The following is a 27,722-nucleotide window of genomic DNA, read 5'->3' as shown; positions in this document are numbered from 1 at the left end:
GGTCTGCACGTCCAGCACGAACGCTGGTCCAACTGAGGCCCCAGGTGGAAATGGCATGGTAAGCCGTTCCACAGGACTACATCCAGCATCTCTACGATCGTCTCCATGGGAGAATAGCAGCCTGCATTGCTGCGAAAGGTGGATATACACTGTACTAGTGCCGACATTGTGCATGCTCTGTTGCCTGTGTCTATGTGCCTGTGGTTCTGTCAGTGTGATCATGTGATGTATCTGACCCCAGGAATGTGTCAATAAAGTTTCCCCTTCCTGGAACAATGAATTCACAGTGTTCTTATTTCAATTTCCAGGAGTGTACATGCAGCTAAAGGTGGCCTCTGAATTCTTTAAAGTCATTTACAAGCTTAGTATAGAGTAATTGGCTCTGGAGAATAGCTTGAAATGAAACAGTACACAAGAAAATATAACTGGTAACGAGCACAACCAGGAAGAAATGCTTCTCATTCTTTGGACATCTAATCAGAACACCAGGAAACATTATTTGTAAGAGAATAATAGAAAAATTGAGGCATTCTCTGGAACAACAACTTTCAGTCCATTAAGTTGTTTTTCTGTGTCCTGCAAATATTTCATCTTTTTGAACAAGTCTTTCTCTTGACAAAATATGATTTCTCTCCAACATACACAAAACCCTCTAAAAACATTTGAACATCATACTACATCAAGTCATTGTTCCACAGACCATTGTAAACAGTATACAAGCAACGTCCACACCACTTCAGTCTGTGTTTCATGTGCATTGTGCAGAGACCTATTTATTAGTGACAGGATATCTTTAACACAGACTAAATTTAAGGGACTATAATAACACATCCAGTACAGAGAGTGATGATGATGTTTGGTTTGTGGGGCGCTCAACTGCGTGGTTATCAGCGCCCGCAAAAGAGTACAGAGAGTGAATATGAGAACCAACTTATTGGAAGAAAACATAACATTCAGAATGGGAAGTGGAAGAAAGAGGTTGTAAATAAGTAGAGAAATTCTGGACAATGTTATGTTTTGCCAAAAACTGGTAAGAAAGACAGTTCTAAGAAATTTGAAGTCAGTAATGATTGCTGTGCAAAGGAATGTTTAGTAAAAATAAACCAAAAAGATCTAGAAGAGAGCCATGAAAGATTTTGGGCTGTAGGTGAAAAGAGGTACATATATTTTAAGTTTAATTGAAAAGAAAAAAGTATGTAGAACATCTGATAAAACTGAATCTGGCCAGAACCATAACTCTTCATATATTTATCATCTAAAATACAACAAGAATAGTACTGTAGTATGTAAATCCATATTACAGAAAGTTTTGCAAGTTACTAAGAGTTAATTGAAAACAGTTTTAAAGGTGTTGAATGATGATACTCTTACAGTAGAAGATAGTATGGGGAAACACAGCAACAGACCACATGAAACAGTAGCAGTTTTACAGGAAATGATCTGATCTCACAATGTCATTCTGCATGACACAAATAACAGTGCGGCCATAATTAACCAAAGTCCATCCATGCACATACAAATGGACAACAAATATAGAAGCTGATACAAGCAAATGGTAAGAACATATTTGAGAGTGAGTGTCTGCTGCAGCTATCATTATGTAGAGCAGGGCTCCAGTATGTGTCATGTTCACAAATCCTGTGACCCACCGCAGGCAGCCTCTGGTGGCTGGCCACTGCAGATGCTGATGGTGGATGATTTGAAGTGTAGTGTGCTGGTGGCCTGATGCCACAGTGAAAATCCAGGTATTTCATACAGGTTTAGAGCACAATGGGACCAGTTTCCTTTCAAACTATCACATTATTGCCAAGGCAAGTCTCAAAGAGAATATTTTGACAACCCTGACTTTAGTGTTGCAAAATTATTCAAATATTTCCAAAATTATTTTTTCCATGAAACTAGTATGAAACTTATTATTAGATATTTAGATAGAATAGTTTGTATTCATTTTGAAAACTGAGAACTGATGTCTATGTGTTTTGCTGGGAATATGAAATTCCTCGTAAAGAGGTAAAGAAAAAGCATCTGAAGTCAACCAAACTTGAAAATACAGATGTGGATCATTAGTACTAGAGTTCAATTACTTGCCCCCGCCTAAGCTGAGCATTAGTGTGCAATTCTTCAAGAGGCTAATGTGGTTTTGTATATTTAATGTTCTGTGTTGAAATGATGAGTCATGCACATTTTAGAGTTTTCTAGAAGGTGCAGCAAACAAAGGTTCAAATTTACAAATTCTATTCATTCCTTTTTATATGATTTCACAAATAGTAAAGTCCAGGATCCAAACAACATTAAGACTTGTACTTCTGTTGGATTTGTGCAGAGGGAAAAATAAAAATATGAGCACATTTGGATTTTGCACATGGCTTTCAGATTCAAAAAAAGTATCCACAAAATATATGTTTCTAGTTAAGGACACTCATACAGTGAGTGCAAATGTAACTTTGGCCTTTTTAAAGAAATGTTCAAAACATTGAGAATGTGTGCCAATATATTACTGTGCTTCAGAGCTGCAGAAAGAATCCAGCAACCACTAAGCAGTAGGGAGAGTGGACATTATTGTGGATTTGGCATTAGCTCTATCACCATACTACAGCAAGAACCCAAAAGGAAATATGCAATTTCGAATACAGAAATATTTTATTTTGAATTATAACAGAAACTCATTTTCAGTCATGTATTCTTATGTAGGAACATTCATTACTTATCAAATAAAAAATAGAATGTTCATTGCCAATACTGAAGACTAAAATCATGATGTTGAATACTTCATATCCAGGGATTACAGATGCAAAGAAAAAAGATATATTTGCACTACTCAAGTTCCTATGAGAATAAAATACAGAATAGCTGAAAACGATTGTAAAAACCTATGCATCAGTAAAATAAAATGAATACCCAGAATGTGAAACAGAAAAAGTATCATTAATAACTGTGAAGATTATTGAAAATCTACTTTGCAAATTAAATATGTTTGTTCAAAAAATATGGCTCTAAGGCCCAAGAACACTATTTTTAGTTTTAACCACCAGTTAATAGTAAAATACAGAATATTTCATTTTATTCTTTGTAAATAATAGAGGGAAACATTCCACGTGGGAAAAATATATCTAAAAAGAAAGATGATGAGACTTACCAAACAAAAGCGCTGGCAGGTCGATAGACACACAAACAAACACAAACGTACACACAAAATTCAAGCTTTCGCAATCAACGGTTGCCTCATCAGGAAAGAGGGAAGGAGAGGGAAAGACGAAAGAATTTGGGTTTTACGGGAGAGGGTAAGGAGTCATTCCAATCCCGGGAGCGGAAAGACTTACCTTAGGGGGAAAAAAGGACAGGCATACACTCGCGCACACACACATATCCATCCGCATATACACAGACACTTTGGGTTTTAAGGGAGAGGGTAAGGAGTCATTCCAATCCCGGGAGCGGAAAGACTTACCTTAGGGGGAAAAAAGGACAGGTATACACTCGCACACACACACATATCCATCCGCATATACACAGACACAAGCAGACGCAGTGTAAGAGGAAGAGCAACATCATTTTTCAATGTAGCTATTTTCCTGATAATACTATGTTTTTCTTCACACACACACAATGTGACATGTGCTGTATTTTGTATGTGTTGTTGTACATAAAGGAATAAACGAAGTGCGCTGTTTGAAGTTATTACAACTAGCTGCATTTGGAACACATATTTATTGTCAACTAAACTGAGCAGTATGACACATGCACAGTCAGACCCATTGATACCTCCATTTCCTAATAAAGAGAACATTATCCATAGGGCATCCACAGAGTCAGTGCCAGTCTTTGAGCTCACACTTAACACTCTTCCTTCCTACAGGACTAAAGGTCAAATACAAAATAATATATATACCAGCTCTGCATTCTAGTTCTGTGAACCCATTCATTGCTGACTGGTCTCCTTGCCATCCCCAGCCAATGCCATCATTTAGGTGCAAGGTGGAGAGTGTGGTGTCAGCATAATGTTCTCTTTGCCATTTATCAACTTCTCAGACATTGGAGCCTCTATTTCTCACTCAAGTATCTCCTTAATTGGCATTGCAAGGCTTAACACACTGTTTTCTATTCCTCTCATCAAGAAAAAATCCCTAGTGGTACTAGGAGCTGATCTTGAGTCCTTTACATGATAAGCAGACACAGTGAAAACTCAGCTACAGAGGTGACTTATTAAAAGTATACATCTGGCTGATAGCACTGAGGAGGACAATGTAGTCTGTAGTCCTGTTGAGTGTCATAAGATCTGTGGCCACTGAGGGGAAGTAGTTGTGTGAAGAGTCCCAGCTTCCTCCTTTCCATCAGGGGTGACCTCAGAGATCAACAAGAAACCAATGACAATTATGAGACACGGGTCAGCATGGGAGTACATGTGATCACAGAGGTGAAGATAGCGTCTGTAACTCTGTAGAAGCAGATATACATTTGTTGGCATACAAATGTACTTGATGTGGCTTATTCTTCTTCTTGTAGGACATGGCAGACTTAGGCAGATCATCATTCTTTAAATATGGTGCTCTTAGGTTGCTTTGTCCCACTATCTTTAGTGTAGCTGTAAATCTGGTCAACGTTTCTCTTGAATTATTGACCTTCATAATCGAGCTCATAATGAAGATGTAGCTCACATAATCATGTGACAAATCTGTCTCTGATTCATATATGGTTTTTTTGACATAAACAGACTACTTGCTTAGGTTAAAAGTTTCAGAATGAATCAGAGAATATGGCTTATTTTTCCATAATGTTCATTTGTGTGTTAGTACGCCATACAAGTTCTATTCTGGTCTTTATACTCTGACCAAGGAAACACTGAGCAGGTAGTTGTTATGTTGTGCTTTTTGGTGATTTTCTGTGTTGGTGAAGATTTTTTTTAATTTGCTAGTGATGATCCTGGTGTGGTGGACATGGCATAAATAGCAGCCTTAATTTTTGCTTGACCATTTTTGCTGGATTAAAAGGGGGATCTTTCATGATTACCTGAATAGTGAAGAAATTTTAGAGGAGAATATGCATGTCTGTCACACTCACTGCAAGATTTGGAGACATGTTTGATAGCTATTTTGATATGAGGTCAGTAAATGAAGGAACAAACAACGCCCTCAATTTTAATAATCCTTACATGAACTAGATGTTGATCGTTCATAACTGTTTCCCATAGTGTAACTGGAATACCAATACAATGCTTGAACGGTACACAATCAACTACTATTGTACTTCGTTTCTGGTAGCTTGTTTCCAGCACATGCCATTTTTGTTGCTGCCTCCAGAAATTATACAATCATCCACAAATTCTGATTTTTCTGTGCATCTCTAACCCCATATTCTGCTCCTATTAATAGTTGCCTGATTTGTCACAGTAGAAATTTACTGAATTCACCATGAGGTATTTCTTGTTCAATTGTGATGTTGTGACCAGCCCCAAAGATGATGTGACTTACCAAATGAAAGTGCTGGCAGGTCGACAGACACACAAACGAACACAAACATACACACAAAATTCAAGCTTTCGCAACAAACTGTTGCCTCATCAGGAAAGAGGGAAGGAGAGGGAAAGGCGAAAGGATGTGGGTTTTAAGGGAGAGGGTAAGGAGTCATTCCAGTCCCGGGAGCGGAAAGACTTACCTTAGGGGGAAAAAAGGACGGGTACACACTCGCACACACACACATATCCATCCACACATATACAGACACAAGCAGACATATTTAAAGACAAAGAGTTTGGGCAGAGAAATTACATGAATGTGTTTAATAGAAGAATTTTTTTACAATCTGTACAGTTGCCAGTGCCTCCTTGTCTGAATAGGATAACTGTTGTTCAGTAGTCACTAGTACATGGCTCTTAAAAAAATACTTGAAAGAAATGTAAAAAAAATAATTGAATTACCACTGCAGTATGAATATCTTCAAATAGAAACTCATTACTACACAAAATTTTCAAGCAGAACACAGTTCCAGATTCTGATTGCTATTTAAAATCTTTTTCTTCTTTTTCTGCTAACTAGGGTTTCTCCCATTTGTCTGCTTCACACCAAAGAGGTATCGGACCAACTGCTGTCCCATAACTTTGGAGATCATCCACATAGGCATTTCCCTTATAGTCATCCATGTTTACAAATTTTAGCTAGTCTTGTGGGATCCATCCTTTCTACATGATCTTCCAATTTCTTTTCTTTGTTTTCATCCATTTACAGTACCTTCATTGTCACTTCCATTAACTCTTGTTTTATCTTTTTTGTTTCTGTTCTATTTTCTGCTGTATATGTCATAATCGCAAGCACCATTTTTTTATATATTTTTATTTTCTAGTCAGTTGTCATAACCCTTTTTCTCCATACAGTATTTTCCAGGAATCTGGCCACCCTTATTGCCTTTGTCACTTGGTTTTTCACTTCCATGGTTGTCTTTAAAGCTGGTGATAACTGTCCATAGATAGTAACAGCTCATCACTTGTTCAATTGTCACACAATTAGGCTGTGATATTAAACTCTCTAGGTTTCTCCACAATCTGATTTAGAGTGACAATAGCATTAGTTGTGCCCATTTTTAATGCATCATTGCGGTTTTTTTCCTATTTTGAATCCTACAAGAAAATTCTCAGCATTGTTGTGAGACAGATGAAAAGAATAATATATGACAGATATATAAAAAATTCTGAAAGTAAAATGAAAACCATTTGGCATAGTGTAATGAGAGGAACAGCACCAGAGCATACAGTATTGCAAAATTTTGACAATTCTGAAAGCACAGCTGTGTTATTATACGAAAAAAAAATTACAAGTAAATTTAGTTCATATTTCTCACATGTAACAAAAAAATCTCATATGTCAAAATGAACCATGGTTCTTGTTGTTGGTGGGGAGGCTTGCATGTCTCACCAATACAGATAGCCGTACTGTAGATGCAACCACAGTAGAGGGGTAGCAGCCTTTTCTGTAGTACCAGGGCAACAGTCTGGATGATTGACTGATGTGGCCTTGTAACATCACTCAAATAGGCCTTGCTGTACTGGCACTGTGAATGGCTGAAAGCAAAGAGAAACTACAGCCATAATTTTTCCCGAGGGCATGCAGCTTTACTGTATGGTTAAATGATGGTGTTGTCCTCTTGGGTAAAATATTCTGGAGGTAAAATAGTCCCCATCTGGAGCTCTGGGTGGGGACTACTCAGGAGGTTGACCATATCATCAGAAACAAAACTTGAGTTCTGCAGATCAAAGCATAAAATGTAAGATCCCTCAGTCAGGCAGGTAGGTTAGAAAATTTAAAAAGGGAAATGGACAGGTTAAAGTAAGATATAGTGGGAATTAATTAAGTTTGGTGGTAGGAGGAACAAGACATCTGGCCAGGTGAATACAGGGTTATAGATACAAAATCAAATAGGGGCAACGAAGGAGTAGGTTTAATAATGAATAAAAAAAATAGGAAAGTGGATAAGCTACTACGAACAGCATAGTGAATGCATTATTGTAGCCAAGATAGACGCAAAGCCCATGCCTGCCGTGTAGTACAAGTTTATATGCCAACTAGCTACGCAGAAGATGAAAAGATTGAAGATACGATACGTATTATGTGATAAAAGAAAATATTCAGATAGTTAAGGGAGCTAAAAATTTAATAGTCACAGGGACTGGAATACAATAGTAGGAAAAGAAAGAGAAAGAAAAGTAGTAGGTGAATTTGGACTGGGGGTAAGGAATGGAAGACGGAGCCGCCTGGTAGAATTTTTCACAGAGCATAACTTAATCATAGCTAACACTTGGTTTAAGAATATAAGTTCTGCAGAAATTTTTACGAAGTCTCAGACGGTCTTCAGGAAAGATAGATCAGGCAGAATTGGTGGTGAAGTGTTTGTGTCTGTCAGTAGTCTGTTTATCTTGTAGTGAAGTCGAAGTAGATATTCCGTGCGAATTGGTATGGGTGGAGGTTGTACTTAACAGCCGAACTAAGTTAGTAATTGGCTCCTTCTACCGACCCCCAGACTCCAATGATATAGTTGCTGAACAGTTCAGAGAAAATTTGAGTCTCGTAACAAATAAATACCCCACTCATACGGTTATAGTTGGTGGGGACTTCAACCTTCCCTCGATATGTTGGCAAAAATACTTGTTCAAAACCGGTGGTAGGCAGAAAACATCTTCCGAGAATGTCCTAAATGCGTTTTCCGAAAATTATTTCAAGCAGTTAGTCCACGAACCCACACGAATTGTAAATGGTTGCGAAAACACACTTGACCTCTTAGCCACAAACAATCCAGAGCTAATAGAGAGCATCATGACTGATACAGGGATTAGTGATCACAAGGTCGTTGTAGCTAGGCTCAATACCGTTTCTTACAAATCCACCAGAAACAAACACAAAATAATTTTATTTAAAAAAGTGGATAAAGTGTCACTAGAAGCTTTCCTAAGAGAGAATCTCCATTCCTTCCGAACTGACTATTCAAATGTAGACGAGATGTGGCTCAAATTCAAAGATATAGTAGCAACAGCAATTGAGAGATTTATACCTCATAAATTGGTAAGAGATGGAACTGATCCCCGTGGTACATTAAACAGGTTCGAACGCTGTTGCAGAGGCAATGAAAAAAGCATGCGAAGTTCAGAAGAACGCGAAATCTGGAAGATTGGCTAAAATTTACAGATGCGCGAAATTTGGCACAGACTTCAATGCGAGATGCCTTTAATAGGTTCCACAACAAAACATTGTCTCGAAATTTGGTAGAAAATCCGAAGAAATTCTGGTTGTATGTAAAGTACACAAGCGGCAAGACGCAGTCAATACCTTCGCTGCGCAGTGCCGATGGTACTGTTACCGACGATTGTGCCGCTAAAGCGGAGTTATTGAATGCAGTTTTCCAAAATTCCTTCACCAGGGAAGACAAATGGAATATTCCAGAATTTGAAACATGAACAGCTGCTAGCATGAGTTTCTGAGAAGTAGATACCTTAGGGGTTGCGAAGCAACTCAAATCACTTGATACGGACAAGTCTTCAGGTCCAGATTGTATACTAATTAGGTTCCTTTCAGATTACACTGATATAATAGCTTCCTACTTAGCAATCATATACAACCGCTCGCTCACCGATAGATCTGTACCTACAGATTGGAAAATTGCGCAGGCTGCACCAGTGTTTAAGAAGGGTAGTAGGAGTAATCCATCGAACTACAGACCTATATCATTGACGTCGGTTTGCAGTAGGGTTTTGGAGCATATACTGTATTCAAACATAATGAATTACCTCGAGGGGAACGATCTATTGATACGTAATCAGCATGGTTTCAGGAAACATCGTTCTTGTGCAACGCAGCTAGCTCTTTATTCGCACGAAGTAATGGCTGCTATCGACAGGGATCTCAAATTGATTCCATATTTCTAGATTTCTGGAAAGCTTTTGACACCGTTCCTCACAAGCAACTTCTAATCAAGCTGCGGGCCTATGGGGTATCATCTCAGTTGTGCAACTGGATTCGTGATTTCCTGCCAGGAAGGTCGCAGTTCGTAGTAATAGACGGCAAATCATCGAGTAAAACTGAAGTGATATCAGGTGTTCCCCAGGGAAGCGTCCTGGGACCTCTGCTGTTTCTGATCTATATAAATGACCTGGGTGACAATCTGAGCAGTTCTCTTAGGTTGTTTGCAGATGATGCTGTAATTTACCATCTAGTAAGGTCATCCGAAGACCAGTATCAGTTGCAAAGCGATTTAGAAAAAATTGCTGTATGGTGTGGCAGGTGGCAGTTGACGCTAAATAACAATAAGTGTGAGGTGATCCAAAAGATATCCATTGGAATTCAATTACTCGATAAATAGTACAATTCTCAAGGCTGTCAATTCAACTAAGTACCTGGGTGTAAAAATTACGAACAACTTCAGTTGGAAAGACCACATAGATAATATTGTGGGGAAGGTGAGCCAAAGGTTGCATTTCATTGGCAGGACACTTAGAAGATGCAACTAGTCCACTAAAGAGACGGCTTACACTTCACTCGTTCGTCCTCTGTTAGAATATTGCTGCGCGGTGTGGGATCCTTACCAGGTGGGATTGACCGAGGACATCGAAAGGGTGCAAAAAAGGGCAGCTCGTTTTGTATTATTGCGTAATAGGGGAGAGAGTGTGGCAGATATGATACGAGAGTTGGGATGGAAGTCATTAAAGCAAAGACGTTTTTCGTCGCGGCGAGAGCTATTTACGAAATTTCAGTCACCAACTTTCTCTTCCGAATGCGAAAATATTTTGTTGAGCCCAACCTACATAGGTGGGAATGATCATCAAAATAAAATAAGAGAAATCAGAGCTCGAACAGAAAGGTTTAGGTGTTCGTTTTTCCCACGCGTTGTTCGGGAGTGGAATGGTAGGGAGATAGTATGATTGTGATTCGATGAACCCTCTGCCAAGCACTTAAATGGGAATTGCAGAGTAATCATGTAGATGTAGATGTAGAAACAAGGTTGTGTACATGGAAGAGGGCTGGAGACACTGGAAAGTTTCAGATAGATTATGTAATGGTAAGACAGAGATTTAGGAACCAGGTTATCAACTGTAAGACATTTCCAGGGGCAGATGTGGACTCGTACCACAATTTATTGGTTATGAACTGTAGACTAAAACTGAAGAAACTGCAAAAAGGTAGGAATTTATGGAGATGGGACCTGGATAAACTGAAAGAACCAGAGGCTGTAGAGAGGTTTCAGAGAGTGCATTAACAAAAGATTGAAGAGAGACAGTAGAAGAAGAATGGGTAGCTTTGAGGGATGAAATAGTGAAGGCAGCAGAGGATCAAGTAGGTGAAAACATGATGGCCAATAGAAATCCATGGATAATAGAAGAGATACTGAATATAACTGATGAAATGAGAAAATATAAAAATGCAGTAAATGAAGCAGGCAAAAAGGAATACAAACGTCTCAAAAATGACATCAACAGGAAGTGCAAAATGGCTAAGTAGGTATGGCTAGAGGACAAATGTAAGGACATAGAAGCATGTATCACTAGGGGTAAGATAGATACTGCCTACAGGAAAATTAAGGAGACCTTTGGAGAAAAGAGAGCCACATGTATGGATATCAAGATCTCATATGGAAAACCAATCCTAAGCAAAGAAGGGAAAACAGAAAGGTGGAAGGAGTCTATACAAGGGTGATATACCTGAGGGCAATATTATGGAAGTGGAAGAGGATGTAGATGAAGATGAAATGTGAGATATGATACTGTGTGAAGAATTTGACAGAGCACTGAAAGATCTAAGTCCAAATAAGGCCCCAGGAGTAGACAACATCCCATTAGAACTACTTATAGCCTTGGGAGAGCCAGCTGTGACAAAACTCTTCCATCTGGTGAGCAAGATGTATGAGGTGGGCAAAATACCCTCAGACTTCAAGAAAAATATAATAATTCAAATCCCAAAGAAAGCAGGTACTAACAGGTGTGAAAATTACCAAACTATTAGTTTAATAAGTCATGGTTGCAAAATACTAACATGAATTCTTTACAGATGAATGGAGAAACTGGTAGAAGCCAACCTTGGGGAAGATCAGTTTGGATGCCGTAGAAATGTTGGAACATGTGAGGCAATACTGACACTACAACTTACCTTAGAAGATAGGTTAAGGAAAGGCAAACCTATGTTTCTAGTATTTGTAGACTTAGAAAAAGCTTTGGACAATGTTGACTGAAATACTCTCCTTGAAATTCTGTAGGTGGTGGGGGTAAAATACAGGGAGTGAAAGGCTACTTACATATTGCATAGAAACCAGATGGCAGATATAAGAGATGAGGAGCACAAAAGGGAAGCAGTGGTTGAGAGGGGAGTGAGGCAGGCTTGTAGCCTATCTCTGATGTTATTCAATCTGTATATTGAGCAAGCAGTAAAGAAAACAAAAGATAAATATGAATTAAAATCCATGAAGAAGAAATAAAAACTTTGAGGTCCGCTGACGATATTGTAATTCTGTCAGAGAAGAGCAAAGGACCTGGAAGAGCAGCTGAACGGAATGGATACTGTCTTTAAAGGAGGATATAAGATTAACATCAACAAAATCAAAATGAGGATAATGGAATGTAGTTGAATTAAATCAGGTGAGGCTGATGGAATTAGATTAGGAAATGAGACACTTAAAGCAGTAAATGAGTTTTGCTATTTGGGAAGCAAAATAACTGATGAGTGTCAAAGTAGGGAGGATATAAAATGTAGACTGACAATGGCAAGGAAAGCATTTCTGAAGAAGACATTTGTTAACATTGAGTATAGATTTAAGTGTCAGGACGTCTTTTCTGACAATGAAAGAATTTGTATGCAGTGTAGCCACGTACGGAAGTGAAACATGGATGATAACTAGTTTAGACAAGAAGAGAATAGAAGCTTTCAAAATGTGGTGCTACAGAAGAATGCTGAAGATTAGATGGGTAGATAATGTAACTAACGAGGAGGTACTGAATAGGATTGGAGAGAAGAGGAATTTGTGGCACTACTTGACTAGAAGAAGGAATCAGTTGGTAGGATATATTCTGAGGCATCAAGGAATCACCAGTTTAGTATTGGAGGAACCATGGAGAGTAAAATGGAAATGCCGTGTGGCTAGGGCCTCCCGTCTGGTAGACCATTCGCCTGGTGCAAGTCTTTCGAGTTGACACCACTTCAGTGTCATGTGTGTTGAGGGGGATGAAATGATGATGGTAAGGACAACACAACACCCAGTCCCTGAGCAGAGAAAATCTCCAACCCAGCCGGGAATCAAACCCAGGCCATAAGGTATGACATTCCGTCATGCTGACCACTCAGCTACCAGGGGCAGACAGCATGGAGGGTAAAAATTGTAGACAGAGACCAATAGATGAATACACTAAGCAGATTCAGAAGAATATAGGTTGCAGTAGTTATTCAGAGATGAAGAGGCTTGCACAGGATAGAATAGCATGGAGAGCTGCATCAAACCAGTCTCTGGACTGAAGATCACAACAACAACAGTGCCAAAATTCACAGTGTGGCATTAAGAATGAGTCCAGATGTAGGTTAACTGACAGATGTCTCCTCTCCATCCTACCAATGAGAAGGAAATGCTACACACAATTAAGGAACTCTAATTGAAACAATCTTCTGGTACAAACAACGTCACTGACTTCATTATAAATAAATGTGTTCCCTTCTTAGTCAAGCCTCTAGTCAACATCTACACCTATTTTCTATCAGAAAGGATATTCTCAGATAAACTTAAAACAGCTGATGTGAAATCCACCTACAAAAAATGAATAAAACTAACTGTTTCTATCTAAAGGTCTGTATCACTTCTATCTGGAATTTCCAAGATGATGGAGAAAATATTAACTTAAAATATCAATAAACTTCATAGAAAAACTTTCTCACACTCACAGCATGTTTTTCACACATCCAGATCTGCTGTTACTGCCATCTTTCCATTCCTGAATGAAGCTTGAAGTGGGCTTGACAATAAAGAGCACATTTCGGGAATTTTTATAGACCTCGTGAAGCCATCAAAAGGAGTGAGGCTCCAGGTGTTTGTGTGAGTTGTGTTTGCGTGAGCGTGCATATGTGTGTGTATGTGTGTCTGTTGTCTATTGTTGACAAAGACCTTAATGGCTGAAAGCTTTTATTGTGAGAGTCTTTTTGTTGTGCCTATCTGCGACTCAGCACCTCTGCGATATGGTTAATAGCAACTTTCCTTTTCATAATACGAGGGTGGTTTGAAAAGTTCTCGGAATCACCATGAGAGGTAAACACCTGCACAACGAGTTGTTCACATGATATTTACTAGACTATTGCCTGTAAACATGTGCCATATCAGTGCTCTTGGAAGAGAGCTGTGGCGGTGATGTGGCTCTGTTGTTGTTCCCGCATAGTGATTTGCGAAGATGGAAAAAATCGAGATACGAGCAGAGATGAAGAACTTTGCAAAGAAAGGTATGAAAGCAAAGGAAATTCCTGCTGATTTCCAGAATACACTGGGAGACTCTGCTCCTTCATATTCAACTGTTGCCAAGTGGACAAATGAATTTAAATTTGGTCAGGAGAGCTTAGATGATGATCAGTGCAGTGGTGGGCCAAGATGTGTCATTACTCCAGAAATCATTGCAAAATTGCCAATATGGTCTTGGACAATCGCCAATTGGAAGTGTGTGAAATTGCTCATGCTTGCCAATTGTCATCTGAAGGGTATATCACATTTTAACTGAAGAATTAGGAATGAAAAATTATCTGCAAGATGGGTGCTGTAACTCTTGACTTGCGCCCCCACACATGTGGCATCACAATGGCAAAATCACACAAATTAAGGTATGAATTGTTGACTCACCCACCATATTTACCTGATTTGGCTCCCAAAACTGAAAAATTTTCTTGGTGGATGAAGATTCACTTCAAACAAAGAATTGACAGCCAGAGTTGACAACTATTTTGCAGGCCTGGAGGAAACTCATTTTCGAGATGGGATCGAGGCGCAGGAACATCATTGGGCTTCCCTCTGACAACCTCGTCTCCTACCTTCCAAACTTTACAGAAATTCTCCTGTGAACATTGCAGAACTAGCACTCCTGAAAGAAAGGATATTGTGGAGACATGGCTTAGCCACAGCCTGGGGGATGTTTCATATCAGCGCACACTCTGCTGTAGGGTGAAAATCTCATTCTGTAAAGTTTGGAAGGTAGGAGACAAGTTACTGGCAGAAGTAAAGCTGTGAGGATGGGTTGTGAGCCATGTTTGGGTAGCTCAGTTGGTAGAGCACTTGCCCGCGAAAGGCGAAGGTCCCGAGTTCAAGCCTTGGTCCAGCATACAGTTTTAATCTGCCAGGAAGTTTCATATCAGCGCACACTCCACTGCAGGGTGAAAATCTCATTCTGACTTGACTGTGTCAAGCAGGACACTAGTAATGCTGTTTCCAAACATTACAGGTTTGATCTTCCTGCTCATCCACATTAACTTCCATTTTTCCATATTTAAGGCTAGTGTTCATCACACCAACTGCAAATTTTGTCTAAGTCTTTTTTTATCTCCCTAAGGCACTTAACTTCAACACTTTACCATACACTATGGCATCATCAGCAAACAACTGCAGATTTCTGCCTACCCTGTCCGTCAAATCATTTATCTATATAGAGAATAACAGTGGTCCTATCACACTTCCCTGGGGCACTCCTGATGATACACTCATCGCCGAGGACAACATACTGGGTACTACTATTTAACAAGTCTTCAAGCCACTCACATTTCTGTGAACTTATTTGATATTCTCATACCTTCATTTAACAGCGTGCAATGAGGTTCCACGTCAAATGCTTTCCAGAAATCTAGAAATATGGAATCTGCCTGTTGCCCTCCATCCATAGTTGGCAGTATATCACATGAGAAAAGGGTAAGCTGAGTTTCACACAAGTGATGCTTTCTAAAACCATGCTGCTTCATGGACATAAACCTCTCACTTTCAAGAAAGTTTATCATATCGATCTGAGAATATGTTCAACGATTCTACAGCAGACAGAAGTTAGGGATATTGGCCTGTAATTTTGCACGTCCTTTCTTTTACCCTTCTTATATACTAGAGCCATCAGTGTTTTTGTCCAGTCACTTAGGACTTTGTGCTGGGTGATAGATTCATGATAAAAGCAAGCTAAGTAAGGGGCCAATGGCATAGAGTATTCTCTGTAAAATCGAACTGGGATTCCATCCATGCCTGGTGATTTATTTGCTTCCAAATCTTTCAGTTGTTTCTCTACACCAGGGATTCTTATTAAATGATTTCTTGCAAGTAAAATTTAAAGCTTTGGCTTTCATTTTGCTATCCTCAACTGGCACACCAAACTGGTCAACAAGGAAGTGAATGGAAGCCTTAGACCCGCTTAGCAATTTTACGTAAGATCAGAATTTTCTTGGGTTCTTTGCCAGATATTTGGCTAAGGTAGTTGTCGTATTATTCACGCATATCTCTTTTAAAAGACTTGCAAATTTCTACTAACCTTCTCTTGTCATCATTTGTGCATTCCCTTTTGAACCAAAAGTGCAACAGCCTTTGCTTCCTCAGTATCCTCCAAATTTCATTATTAAACCGTGGTGGTTCTTTTCCCTCCTTAATCCACTTACTAGGCACACAACTCTCCAGACCATGATTTACAATCTGCTTAAACTTTGACCATAATTCCTCTACATTCATCGTACTGGAATTAAGTAATGTCAGTGCACTGTCTAAGTGAGATGCTAATAACTGCATACCTACTCTTTCTGGTAGAAACACCCTCCTAGCCTGCTTGACTGATTTATTAACTTTTGTAATCGTAGTTGTTATAATGACATCATGAATGCTAATCCGAGTTTTTATACTGACAATGTCAGTAAGGTCCAGCCTATTTATAGCTACAAGGTATAAGATATTTCCAGTGCATATGGGCTCCAGACAGTTTTCAAAAGTATTTCACATGACTATTTGTCTGTACACTCCACCATGAACCCATAGACATCCCAGTCTATACTCAGCAGGGTAAAGTTGCCTCCAACTAGTATTGACAATCTGGGTATTCATGGACTATTGACCATAGACTTTCTTTGAATGACTCTAGAACTGTCACAGCAGAACCAGGTCACTGGTAAAAACATCCAGCAATTAACTTGGTTTCACCAACACCTGTTATACACCACCAAATGACTTTGATACCATACTCAACTTCAACCTCAACAGGGACAATATTTTTGTAATTTGCAATGAACACTCCCCCTCCTATGACCTCTAATCTGTCTTTCTAATGTACATTCCATGACTCGCTAAATATCTCAGAGCTTTCCGTTTTGGTTTTTAGCCAGTTCTCGGTCCCAAGAATAATTTGAGTGCAAGAACTTCCCTGGAGGGCAGCTAATTTGGGAACTTTATTTGATTACTTTGACAGTCTACTGATCAAATTTTGACCTCAAACTACTGCCTAGCCTAAAAAAACCTTCATATGAACTCCACAAGTACTCGGCTACCCAAGCAGCTGTTTCGTTTGTGTAGTGTACCCCTGACACATCAAGGAGTCCTTCAAATTCCCACACAATAATACAGGTCTAAATATCTGCAATCAAGATTGTCACAGAGTCAATGAAGCTTTTGGTTGAGACCCTCCACTTGGCTCCAAATCAAAGGACTTTGATCAACTCTGGAAATACTGCAAATTGCAAGCTCTGCTTGCACCCTGCACATGAGGCCAGAAGTATTTACCACCTCCACCAGCCACATGTACAAACTAAGGATCACTTCAGAACCCATGCAACAGGAACATTGGTGCCAACATGAGCCACAACTTAGAGATGACTGCACCCTTCACACTCTATAGCCACAGGCAAAGCTACCTGCACATCTTGGATGAGGCTCCCTGGCAGATGTAGCAAATGGAAATAGGCTTTCTTTCCAGCCCTGAATGCTACTTACATAAGGGGCTCTATAATGTGTGTTAACATTGGAGCTCCCAATAACTAGTAACCCCCCCCCTCTTCACATGTGCCTGCTCAGACCCTTCTGAAGGGTCCCCTGCCCACTCACAGGGTGAATGGGTGAGTCCAGGTGCCCAGTCTTAACATTGGTCCTGGATCCAACGTGTAGGGTGCACTAGGAGGTGCTTTGGAGGCAGAGCCTGTGGGCACAACAAGCAACACCTGAGGTGTCCCGTGTAATTCACCACATTCTTCAATACACCTCGAGGCAATAGCCTGCATGTAGCTAAAAGCACATTCAGCTGCTCACGAACTGTGGCCAGCTCTCCCTGTGTCCACATGCAGCATGCGTACATTGTAGCCATCCTAGCAAGACTAACTCAAGAAGTAAACTATAAAAGCAGATAGAATTCTACATACACAACTTGCTACCCTCCTGATGTGTCACCAATGGAAGCTGATGTGTTAATGAGCAATGTAACTGGCTGTTCAGTGAGCAACTATTGTGCTACAGAATGAATGAATTTACACTTACGAAAACACAAAATTAAACCTCTTAAAAAAAATGCACAAAATTTAATAAATATATGCTGAGAAAAACACAGAAAAAGATAAACACTTAACTTGCCACTCTGTAGTGGTACTCATTCATCAGCTGAGAGCTGGAGCCTGACTGACTGGCTCACTAAATGAATAGACAGTTACTTTCAAAACAAAACAAATGAGCAACTACTGTGCTACAGACTGAATGAATTTACACTCACAAGAACACAAAATTAAACCTCTTAAACACAAACACACACATGAAATTTAATAAATATACTATGAGGAAAACACAGAAAAAGATAACACACTTAACTTGCCACTCTGTAGATGTACTTGTATGTTAGCTGAGAGCAGGAGCCTTGTGGATGAAGGAAATGGCATATTCCATATTCCTAGGTTTTCAAAAAGCATTTGACATAGTGCCTGACTGTAGAATGTTAAGAAGGTTTGAGCATATGGAATAGGTTCCCTGATGTGTGAGTAGTTCAAAAGCTTCGTAAGTGACAGAATTCAGTACTTTGTTCCCAACGGTGAGTGTTCATCAGAGATAAGGGTATTCTCAGGAGTGCCCCAGAAAAGTGCAATATGATTGCTAATATTTTCTGCACACATAAATGATCCGACAGACAGGGTGAGCAGAAATCCTTGGTTGTTTGCTGATGATGGTGTGCTGTATGGTAAGATGCTGTCATTGAGTGACTGTAGGAGGATACCGTACAAGATGACTTAAAGTTTCTACTTGGTGTGATGAATGGCAGAATGCTTAAAATGTGAGTTAATTCAAATGAACAGGAAAAAAAGTCCTGTGACATTTGACTACAGCATTAGTTGTGTGCTACTTGACACAGTAAAGCTGATTAAATATCTAGGCATAACATTGCAAAGTGATATGATGTGGAATGAGCATTTGAGGATTGTAGTAGGGAAGGCAGATGGTTGAATTCAGTTTATTGGGAGAATTTTAGGAAAGTGTGGTTCATTTTTAAAGGAGACCACATATAAGATGCTAGTGTAATCATTTCTTGGGTACTGCTCAAGAGCTTGGGATTCTCACCATGTCGGGTTAAAGGAAGGCACTCAAGCAATTCAGAGGTGGGCTGCCAGATTTGTTGCTGCTAGGTTCAGACAACATAAAAGTTACAGAGATGCTTAAGGAACTCAACTGGGAATCCATGGAAGGAAGGTGACATTCTTTTCGAGGAAAACAATTAAGAAAATTTAAAGAGCTCACATTTGAAGATGACTGCAGAATGATTTTACTTCTGCCAATATATAGTTCATGTAAGGACCATGAAGATAAGATCAAAGAAATTAAGGATTGTACAGAGGCATACAGACAGTCACTCTTCCTTCATCCTATTTGCAATAGGAACAGGAAAGGAAATGGCTGGTAGTGGTGCAAGGTACCCTCAGCTGCACACTGTAAGATGGCTTGTGGAGTATGCTTATATATATAGATTTACCAAATGAAAGTGCTGGCAGGTCGACAGACACACAAACATGCACACGAAATTCAAGCTTTCGCAACAAACTGTTGCCTCATCAGGAAAGAGGTAAGGAGAGGGAAAGACGAAAGGATGTGGGTTTTAAGGGAGAGGGTAAGGAGTCATTCCAGTCCCGGGAGCGGAAAGACTTACCTTAGGGGGAAAAAAGGATGGGTATACACTCACACACACACACATATCCATCCACACATATACAGACACAAGCAGACATATTTAAAGACAAAGAGTTCCTGATGAGGCAACAGTTTGTTGTGAAAGCTTGAATTTTGTGTGTATGTTTGTGTTCGTTTGTGTGTCTGTCGACCTGCCAGCACTTTCATTTGGTAAGTCACATCATCTTTGTTTTTAGGTATAATTTTCCTACGTGGAATGTTTCCTTCTATTATACTTATATATATAGATGAAGATTTCAATGAATCTCTTTGTAAATATCAATATGCCACTGAGGAAATTCATTATATTAGGAAAATTTTGTAATACAGTTTCCATGCAGTGTTGTGAAATTGTAGGTACGTTTGTTGCACCATAGACTCACACATTTAGAACAAATTAAAACATTTGTTGGTGTATTCAGTGTTAGTACATGATCAAATTCTTCATCTGCTTTCAAAAACAAAAGGGGCTATCTGAAGTTCTTGAAATCCCTATATGCATTTTCTGTACTATTTACAAGTATCTACAGCTGATGAATATTCTACTTTAAGAGCTTGACAATATCCACAACCACCAAAAAGACCTCACATTACTTTCCATTTCCTCCACCCTCCTCATTTTACCAAACTTGATTCTTTCACAAACCAAGCATTGAACTAGACTCTTTTTCGGACTCTCTTCCTAAAGGTGACTGTACTAAAATGGCAGTATAGTACTAACATTCATCATACCACATTTCATATACTCTATTTTTGTGTATCCTGACCATGCTACAGGATAAATTAAAATGTATTGGAATCCTATCCTTATGCTTATGAATCAACAAATGGCAACCAGAAAATTACTAAAAAAAATTAATCTGCTAACTGGTTTGATATGGACCATCACAAATTCCTCTCCTAAGCCAACCTCTTCATCTTAGAGTAGCACTTGCAACCTACATCCTCAATTCAATTATTTGCTGGATGTATTCCAATCCTGTCTTCCTCTACAGTTTTTACTCTCTACAGCTCTCTCTGTTACCACGTTAGTTATTTCCTGATGTCTTGACAAATATCTTATCATCCTGTCACTTCTACTTGGCAGTGTTTTCCACATATTCCTTCCCTCTCCGATTCTACACAGAAACATCTCATTCCCTACTTTATCAGTCCGCCTAATTTTCACCATTTGTCTATAGTACCAGGTCTCAAATGCTTCAATTCTTCTTCTGTACTGGTTTTCCCACAGTCCTTGTTTCACTACCACACAGTGCTGTGTTCCAAACATACAGTCTCAGAAATTTATTCCACAAATTAAGGCCTATGTCTGATACTAGCAGATTTCTCTTGGCCAGAAATGCCCTTTTTGGCAGCACTAGTCTGCTTTTGATGTCCTCCTTGTTCCATCTGTCATTGGTTATTTTGCTGCCTAGATAGTAGAATTCCTTAACTCCATCTGCTTCATGACCATAAATACTGATATTAACAATGTAGGAAAAGACAGATTGCTACTTACTGTGAAGAAGACATGTCAAGTTGCAGACAAGCACAAATAAAAGACTCAAATACAGCTTTTGGCCACAGCCTTCATCAGTAAAAGAGATGCAAGCGCACACACACACACACACACACACACACACACACACACACACACACACACACAAACCAAGGGTACCTCACGTGCACATGACCACCAACTCCAGCACCTTGGATCAGAAGTAGCAATCTGTCTTTTCCTACATTGTTGATATTCCTACCTGGAGTTTCCATTGTTCAGTTTCTCGCTGTTCTCATTTCTGCTACTTTGCATTACTCCATTCTATTAACTATAAAACATAATGACACAGTTGTTCTTAGCCACATCATTATGCCTTTTGGAGTAAAGTATTCTGCTGCCTGTTCTATTTTCATTCCAAAGGTTTCAGTTTTACACATGTGACAGTTTCAGAATAGTAATCCCTTGAGACAATTATCCAATCAGTTATGCCCATTCACAAGATAAAAGATTATATATATATATATATATATATATATATATATATATATATATATATATATATATATAAAATCTTTTATCTTGTGAATAGACATACATTCTTCCGGCGGACAAGGGTTCCACGACCGTGGTACTTGATCGTCGGGAGTATGTGGCTGAGGGACTGCGTCAGCTTTCGGACAACACCACATACAAAGTTTGCCAAGGTAATCCCATTCCTGATGTCCAGGCAGAGCTTCAAGGAATCCTCAGAACCTTAGGCTCCCTACAAAACCTTTCACCTGACTCCATCAACCTCCTGACCCCACCGACACCCCGCACCCCTACCTTCTACCTTCTTCCTAAAATTCACAAACCCAATCATCCCGGCTGCCCCATTGTAGCTGGTTACCAAGCCCCTTCTATTATATTCATATCATTAATCTGAACCCAACAATCACGTATATATAAAAAGAAAGATGATGAGACTTACCAAACAAAAGCGCTAGCAGGTCGATAGACACACAAACAAACACAAACATACACACAAAATTCAAGCTTTCGCAACCAACGGTTGCCTCTTCAGGAAAGAGGGAAGGAGAGGGAAAGACGAAAGGATTTGGGTTTTAAGGGAGAGGGTAAGGAGTCATTCCAATCCCGGGAACGGAAAGACTTATCTTAGGGGGAAAAAAGGACAGGTATACACTCGCACACACACACATATCCATCCACATATACACAGACACAAGCAGACATATATATATGATGAAGGGAAGAAAAGGTGCCTCAGAATGTATGATCTACCAATACGGGGATTTGAATGGTGCTTCCTCCCTTACAACACCTGTATTTCATGTTCTTTTATTCTGTTTTCTTTCTCCTGAGAAAATAATTTTTATTGACTCTAAGTTTATGTATCCCTGTGCCACTTATTTCTGTTTCTTTTGATGGTAATTTCACATTTATTTTCTCTTGCAAACATTGCTAATATTCAATCTTAACATTCATTTCAAAGAACTCTGAAAGATTTCTTACAACAAGAACTGCATTTTTACTGACTCTTCTTGGTAGTTTTGTCTTTTGTATCACTGATACAAATGAAGAATTAAGGATTATCTAAAAGAATTGTTCCAGTCAAACAATGGAAAATTCAGGATAGAATGTAACAATATTATGAGAAGGAAAGTTGCTACTCACCTTATAGCAGAGATGCTGAGTCTCAGATAGCCACAACAAAAAGACTCGCACAATTATAGCTTTCGGCCATGAAGGCCTTCATCAACAAATGAGACACATACTCGTACACACACACACACACTCATGCAAATGCAACTCACACACATGATTTCAGTCTCAGGAAACTGTGATTTCAGTTGCCTAAGACTGCAGTTGTGTGTGTATGTGTGTCTGTTGTTGACGAAGGCCTTAATGACCAAAAGCTATAATTGTGCGAGTCTTTTCGTTGTGCATATCTGTGACTCAGCATCTCCACTAATTTTTACAGTCAAATCTTCCATTCTCTGAATGAGCCTGACAGAATTTTTTATGTTGTATGAAAATATTATAATTCATTTATCTAAAAACATTAATTATGTTATTTTGATCATTGCTTCAGGAAGACAACTTCTGTCATCTGCCAATGACTTTCCTGCTCTATGGGACTTCATGACAGCTCCTGCTGGTAAAATTTTGTCCCGCTGGTTTGAATCAGAGCCTCTGAAAGCAACTTTAGCAACTGATTCTCTTATTGGATCAATGGTTGGTCCACATACACCTGGAAGTGGGTGAGAACCTTTTCATGTATTTTAATACATTAATGATATTGGTAATATTAACTGATACAAACAAACTATGCATAAAAGTTAGAATTGACAGTAAATGGCACAAACCTAAAGGATGAACATGATTATGTGTAATGTTGTTCCTTTGGCTTCAGCTTATATCACAGTGTGTAACTTACACCATTATTTCCATTTGCAAGATAGAGAGTTCTTCTGTTACGTACAGACAACATATTGAGATGAACTGTGTAAAATATTTCTTGTACAAGTATAGAAGCTCATGCAATATGCCATTCACAGTACAAAAATTGTGGATTTATATTAGAAGTCAATAAGAAAGTCATCCTATTGACGTTTTCTGTAATCTTGCCAAGGCATTTGATTGTGTAAATCATAAAATTCTGTCATAAAATTTAAAATGGTATGGGGTCTTCTCCTTTCCATGAATGAAGACTTATCTTAACAAACGAAAATTTATGGTCACAAGGAAATAAGGTAAACCCAGAGTGGGGGAACATATAAGTGGTGTTCTGCAAGATATGGTGATTGTTCCACTCTGTGCATAGTCTACAGAAATTATGTATCTGGTATGTTGGAGGATTCTTCAGAACCTTTAATGTTTAGTGATGGCACAAGTATATTGATAAAGGGCCCAAACCCTGCCAGGGGAATAATGGAACAGTCTTACACATAAAGCTTTCGGCCACATCCTTCAATCCCTGCAATGGAAGCGCTTCTTTGCCACAAATCCCTTCAACCAAAACTACCCTAATTCCAACATTGAACCCTGCCACTTTAAATTTATACCACCATCCAACTGTGATCCTACTCCCGCCCAACTAACCACCAGTTGGTCACCATCCAGGAATTCCTTACCTCCAACTTAACCTCACCATCCTTCGCCAGGTTCCTTCTTCAGAACTCCAACCTTTCAGTAGAAGAAACAACACCGATACACAACCTCAAACCAAATCCTGACCTACATCCTATCTGCAGACAAAGATTCCACCACTGTTGTTGTGAATCGCAATGACTACCTAGCAGAAGGCCCCCGTCAATTATCTGATCCCCCACCTATAAACTCTGCCAGAGCGATCCCATCCCAGAAATCCAACACAAACGCCAATCCCTGCTTAGAGCCATAGGACCTTGCCAGAAAATCTCCCCTAAATCCATTTCCCTCCTCACCCCTATGACATCCTGCACACTCACCTTCTACAGGCTCTCTAAAATCCACAAACCCAACAATCTCGGATTTCCCATTGTGGCTGGTTATTGTGCCCCCACTGAAAGAATTTCAGCCCTCATTGACAAACACCTCCAATCAGTTGTCCGTAATCTAGCCTCCCATGTCAAAGACAACAACTACTTCCTTCACTGGCTCTCCATCATCCCCACCCCTTTACCTCCTGGATCCCTACTCATCACTGTTGATGCCACACCGACATCCCTCATGCCCATGATATTACAGCTATTGAACACTATCTTTCCCAACATCCTTCAGACTCCAAACCCAATACCTCACTCCTTGTGCTTCTTACTAACTTTATCTAAATGATTAATGGAAAATCTCGTATTAAGATGTGAAACAAATAGTAACAAAGAGATAGAGGGACTGGCCAGTACTTACCTCAGCTCAGTACAGCCGATAGATTCACCATACAGAACAGAAAATTTACATTCCTAGCTTTCGGAACTTTGTTCCTTCATCAGGAAGGAGAGAAGGGAAACAAGGGAAGAAGGGAAAGTGGATTCAGTTACCTACAACCCAGGTTATGAAGCAACAGGGAAAGGTGAACAGGGAGGGTAGCAAGGATGGAGGCATGGTTGTCAGAGGGAAGTCAAAGATATTCTATTGTTAAGTACTGTGCCAGCTTCAAACCAAAGAGGATGCATACAGAAGTAAAGAGGTATATAGTATAAAGATAAACACAACTATTCAGGATGAAAAGATGCGTGAATGGCTAAAGAGGAGAGGGGAAAAGGAGAAGACTGAAGAGTAAATGGGAGTGAGGTTGGTTAATGTAGGTTTGGTCCAGGGGGAGGACGGGATGAAAGGATGTGTTGGAGTGCAAGTTCGCATCTCCGCAGTTCCAAGGGACTGGTGTTGGGTGGGAGAAGCCAAATGGCACGTACGTTGTAGCAGGTTCCTAGGTCCCTAGAATTATGCTGGACGGCATGCTCTGCTACTGGGTATTGGACATCTCCTAGGCGGACAGTTCGTCTGTGCCCGTTCATGCGCTCAGCCAGTTTAGTTGTTGTCATACCGATGTAAAAGGCTGTGCAGTGCAGGCATGGCAGCTGATAAATTACATGTGTAGTTTCACATGTGGCCCTGCCTTGAATTGTGTATGTTTTACCAGTAGTGGGACTGGAGTAGGTGGTTGTGGGGGGATGCATGGGGCAGGTTTTGCAGCGGAGTCGGTTACAGGGGTAGGAACCGCTGGGTAGAGAAGGTGGTCTGGGAATATTGTAGGGTTTGACAAGAATGTTACGGAGGTTAGGGGGGCGACGAAAGGCAACTCTGTGTGGTGTTTGGAGTATATTGTCAAGGGATGATCTCATTTCAGGGCTTGACTTGAGAAAGTCATATCGCTGGTGGAGTAATTTGTTGATGTATTCGAGGCCAGGATAATATTGGGTGACAAGGGGGATGCTTCTGTGTGGTCTGGGGGTAGAAACATTGTTGTTGGATGGGGAGGAATGTATTGCTCTGGAGATCTGTTTGTGGACAAGGTCTGCAGGATAGTTGTGGGAGAAGAAAGCACTGGTCAGGTTATTGGTGTAATTGTTGAGGGATTTGTCACTGGAGCAGATACGTTTGCCACAAATACCTAAGCTGTAAGGAAGGGAGCGTTTTATGTTGAATGGATGGCAGCTATCAAAGTGAAGGTACTGTTGTTTGTTTGTGGGTTTGATATGGACAGAGGTGTGGATGTGAGCTTCAACAAGATGAATGTCAACATCCAGGAAGGTGGCTTGGGTTTTGGAGAAGGACCAGTTGAAATTCAGATTCGTAAAGGAGTTGAGGTTATGGAGGAAATTAAGGAGTGTTTCCTCACCATGAGTCCAGACCACAAAGGTGTCATCTATAAACCTATACCAGGCCAGGGGAAGCAGCTGTTGGGTCTTCAGGAAAGCCTCCTCCATGCGGCCCATGAAGAGGTTGGCATAGGACGGAGCCATCCTGGTACTATGGCCGTTCCCATGATTTGCTTGTAGGTCTGGCCTTCAAAAGTGAAGTAATTATGGGTGATGATGAAGTTGGTAAGTGTGATAAGGAACAAGGTTTTTGGAAGATCTTCAGGTGGGCGTTGGGAGAGGTAGTGTTCAAGGGCAGAGAGACCATCGGTATGTATGAAAGGAGTAGCAGTCTGGTCAAATTTTACACAGACCATTACTTAATCATTGCTACCATTGTTATAAGAACCATGAAAGAAGGTTGAATATGTGGAATGGACATGGATTCACTTGAAGATTTAAGATAAATGTACTGATTTAACAGAAATTTTGGAACCAAGCTTTAAACTACAAAACATGTACAGGCAGATGCACACACTGACCATATTTTATTGGTCACGTACTGCAGATTAAATATGAAGAATTTCCCGAAAGATAGGAAATTAATGCAAACAGACTTGGATAAGTTGAAACACCCAGAGGATCTTGAGAATTTGGTAGGGGACATTAGGTAAATAGTGACTGAAGCAGGGAAAGGGATTACAATAGAAGATGAGAAACAAAATAATGAAGGTAGCAGAGGAACAAATAGCAAAAACAGACAAGGCTGAAATCCTAGGATAACATTTGAGATACTGAATTTTTATTTAATAAAACTAAAAAGTGTGAAGGAAGGAAGCAGTGGCACTTATTATGATTACAAGGAACCACTCTAGTTTAAGGCCAAGTGGTAGGTGAGCTTGTATCATCAAGATCTGTTATTACAATTATGCTACAAAAGTTATCTGCAATTATTGGCATTTTTTGTAGTTTATCTGTAATGACCATGTTACAAGCATTACCTACCACTAAACCATAAATTGATGGTGTTTCTCTGTAATCATAATAATTGTCCCCACCCCATTCCTTCCACATTTGTAAGTTTTATATTTATTGAGCTATTTGCAATTTTTATCTGATCATATATTACTTCTAGGATTTTTTGTTGAAATTTATTTTCTGAGCTTTTTCAATTTCTGTCGCTTCCTGTGTTCAAAATTTAGTATGGAATGTGGCAGCTGTGGCCTTATTAGTATAATGTGAGTGCTTCAGTAACATCTATATACATGTGTAAGTTAAATAATACAATAATAATACAGTGTGAGTGCTTTATTATCATCTAC

The 27,722-nt window shown here is 39.6% G+C and overlaps 1 protein-coding gene across 2 annotated transcripts in view; it reads left to right on the top strand.

The window, feature by feature from the left end:
• The window catches only part of LOC126175757 (pyridine nucleotide-disulfide oxidoreductase domain-containing protein 2-like), a 188,603-nt gene that overhangs the window by 41,517 nt on the left and 119,364 nt on the right, over positions 1-27,722 (top strand). For both annotated transcript variants that reach the window (XM_049922724.1, XM_049922725.1), the window contains exon 5: positions 23,214-23,382. In XM_049922724.1, the coding sequence (XP_049778681.1) occupies positions 23,214-23,382 (169 nt within the window). The remainder of the gene's footprint in view (positions 1-23,213; positions 23,383-27,722) is intronic.

This window comes from Schistocerca cancellata, chromosome 3 (genome assembly GCF_023864275.1).
Source record: "Schistocerca cancellata isolate TAMUIC-IGC-003103 chromosome 3, iqSchCanc2.1, whole genome shotgun sequence".
Lineage (NCBI taxonomy): Eukaryota > Metazoa > Arthropoda > Insecta > Orthoptera > Acrididae > Schistocerca > Schistocerca cancellata.
The sequence above is the reverse complement of the archived record's forward strand: the minus strand, read 5'-3'. Positions and strand labels throughout refer to the sequence as shown.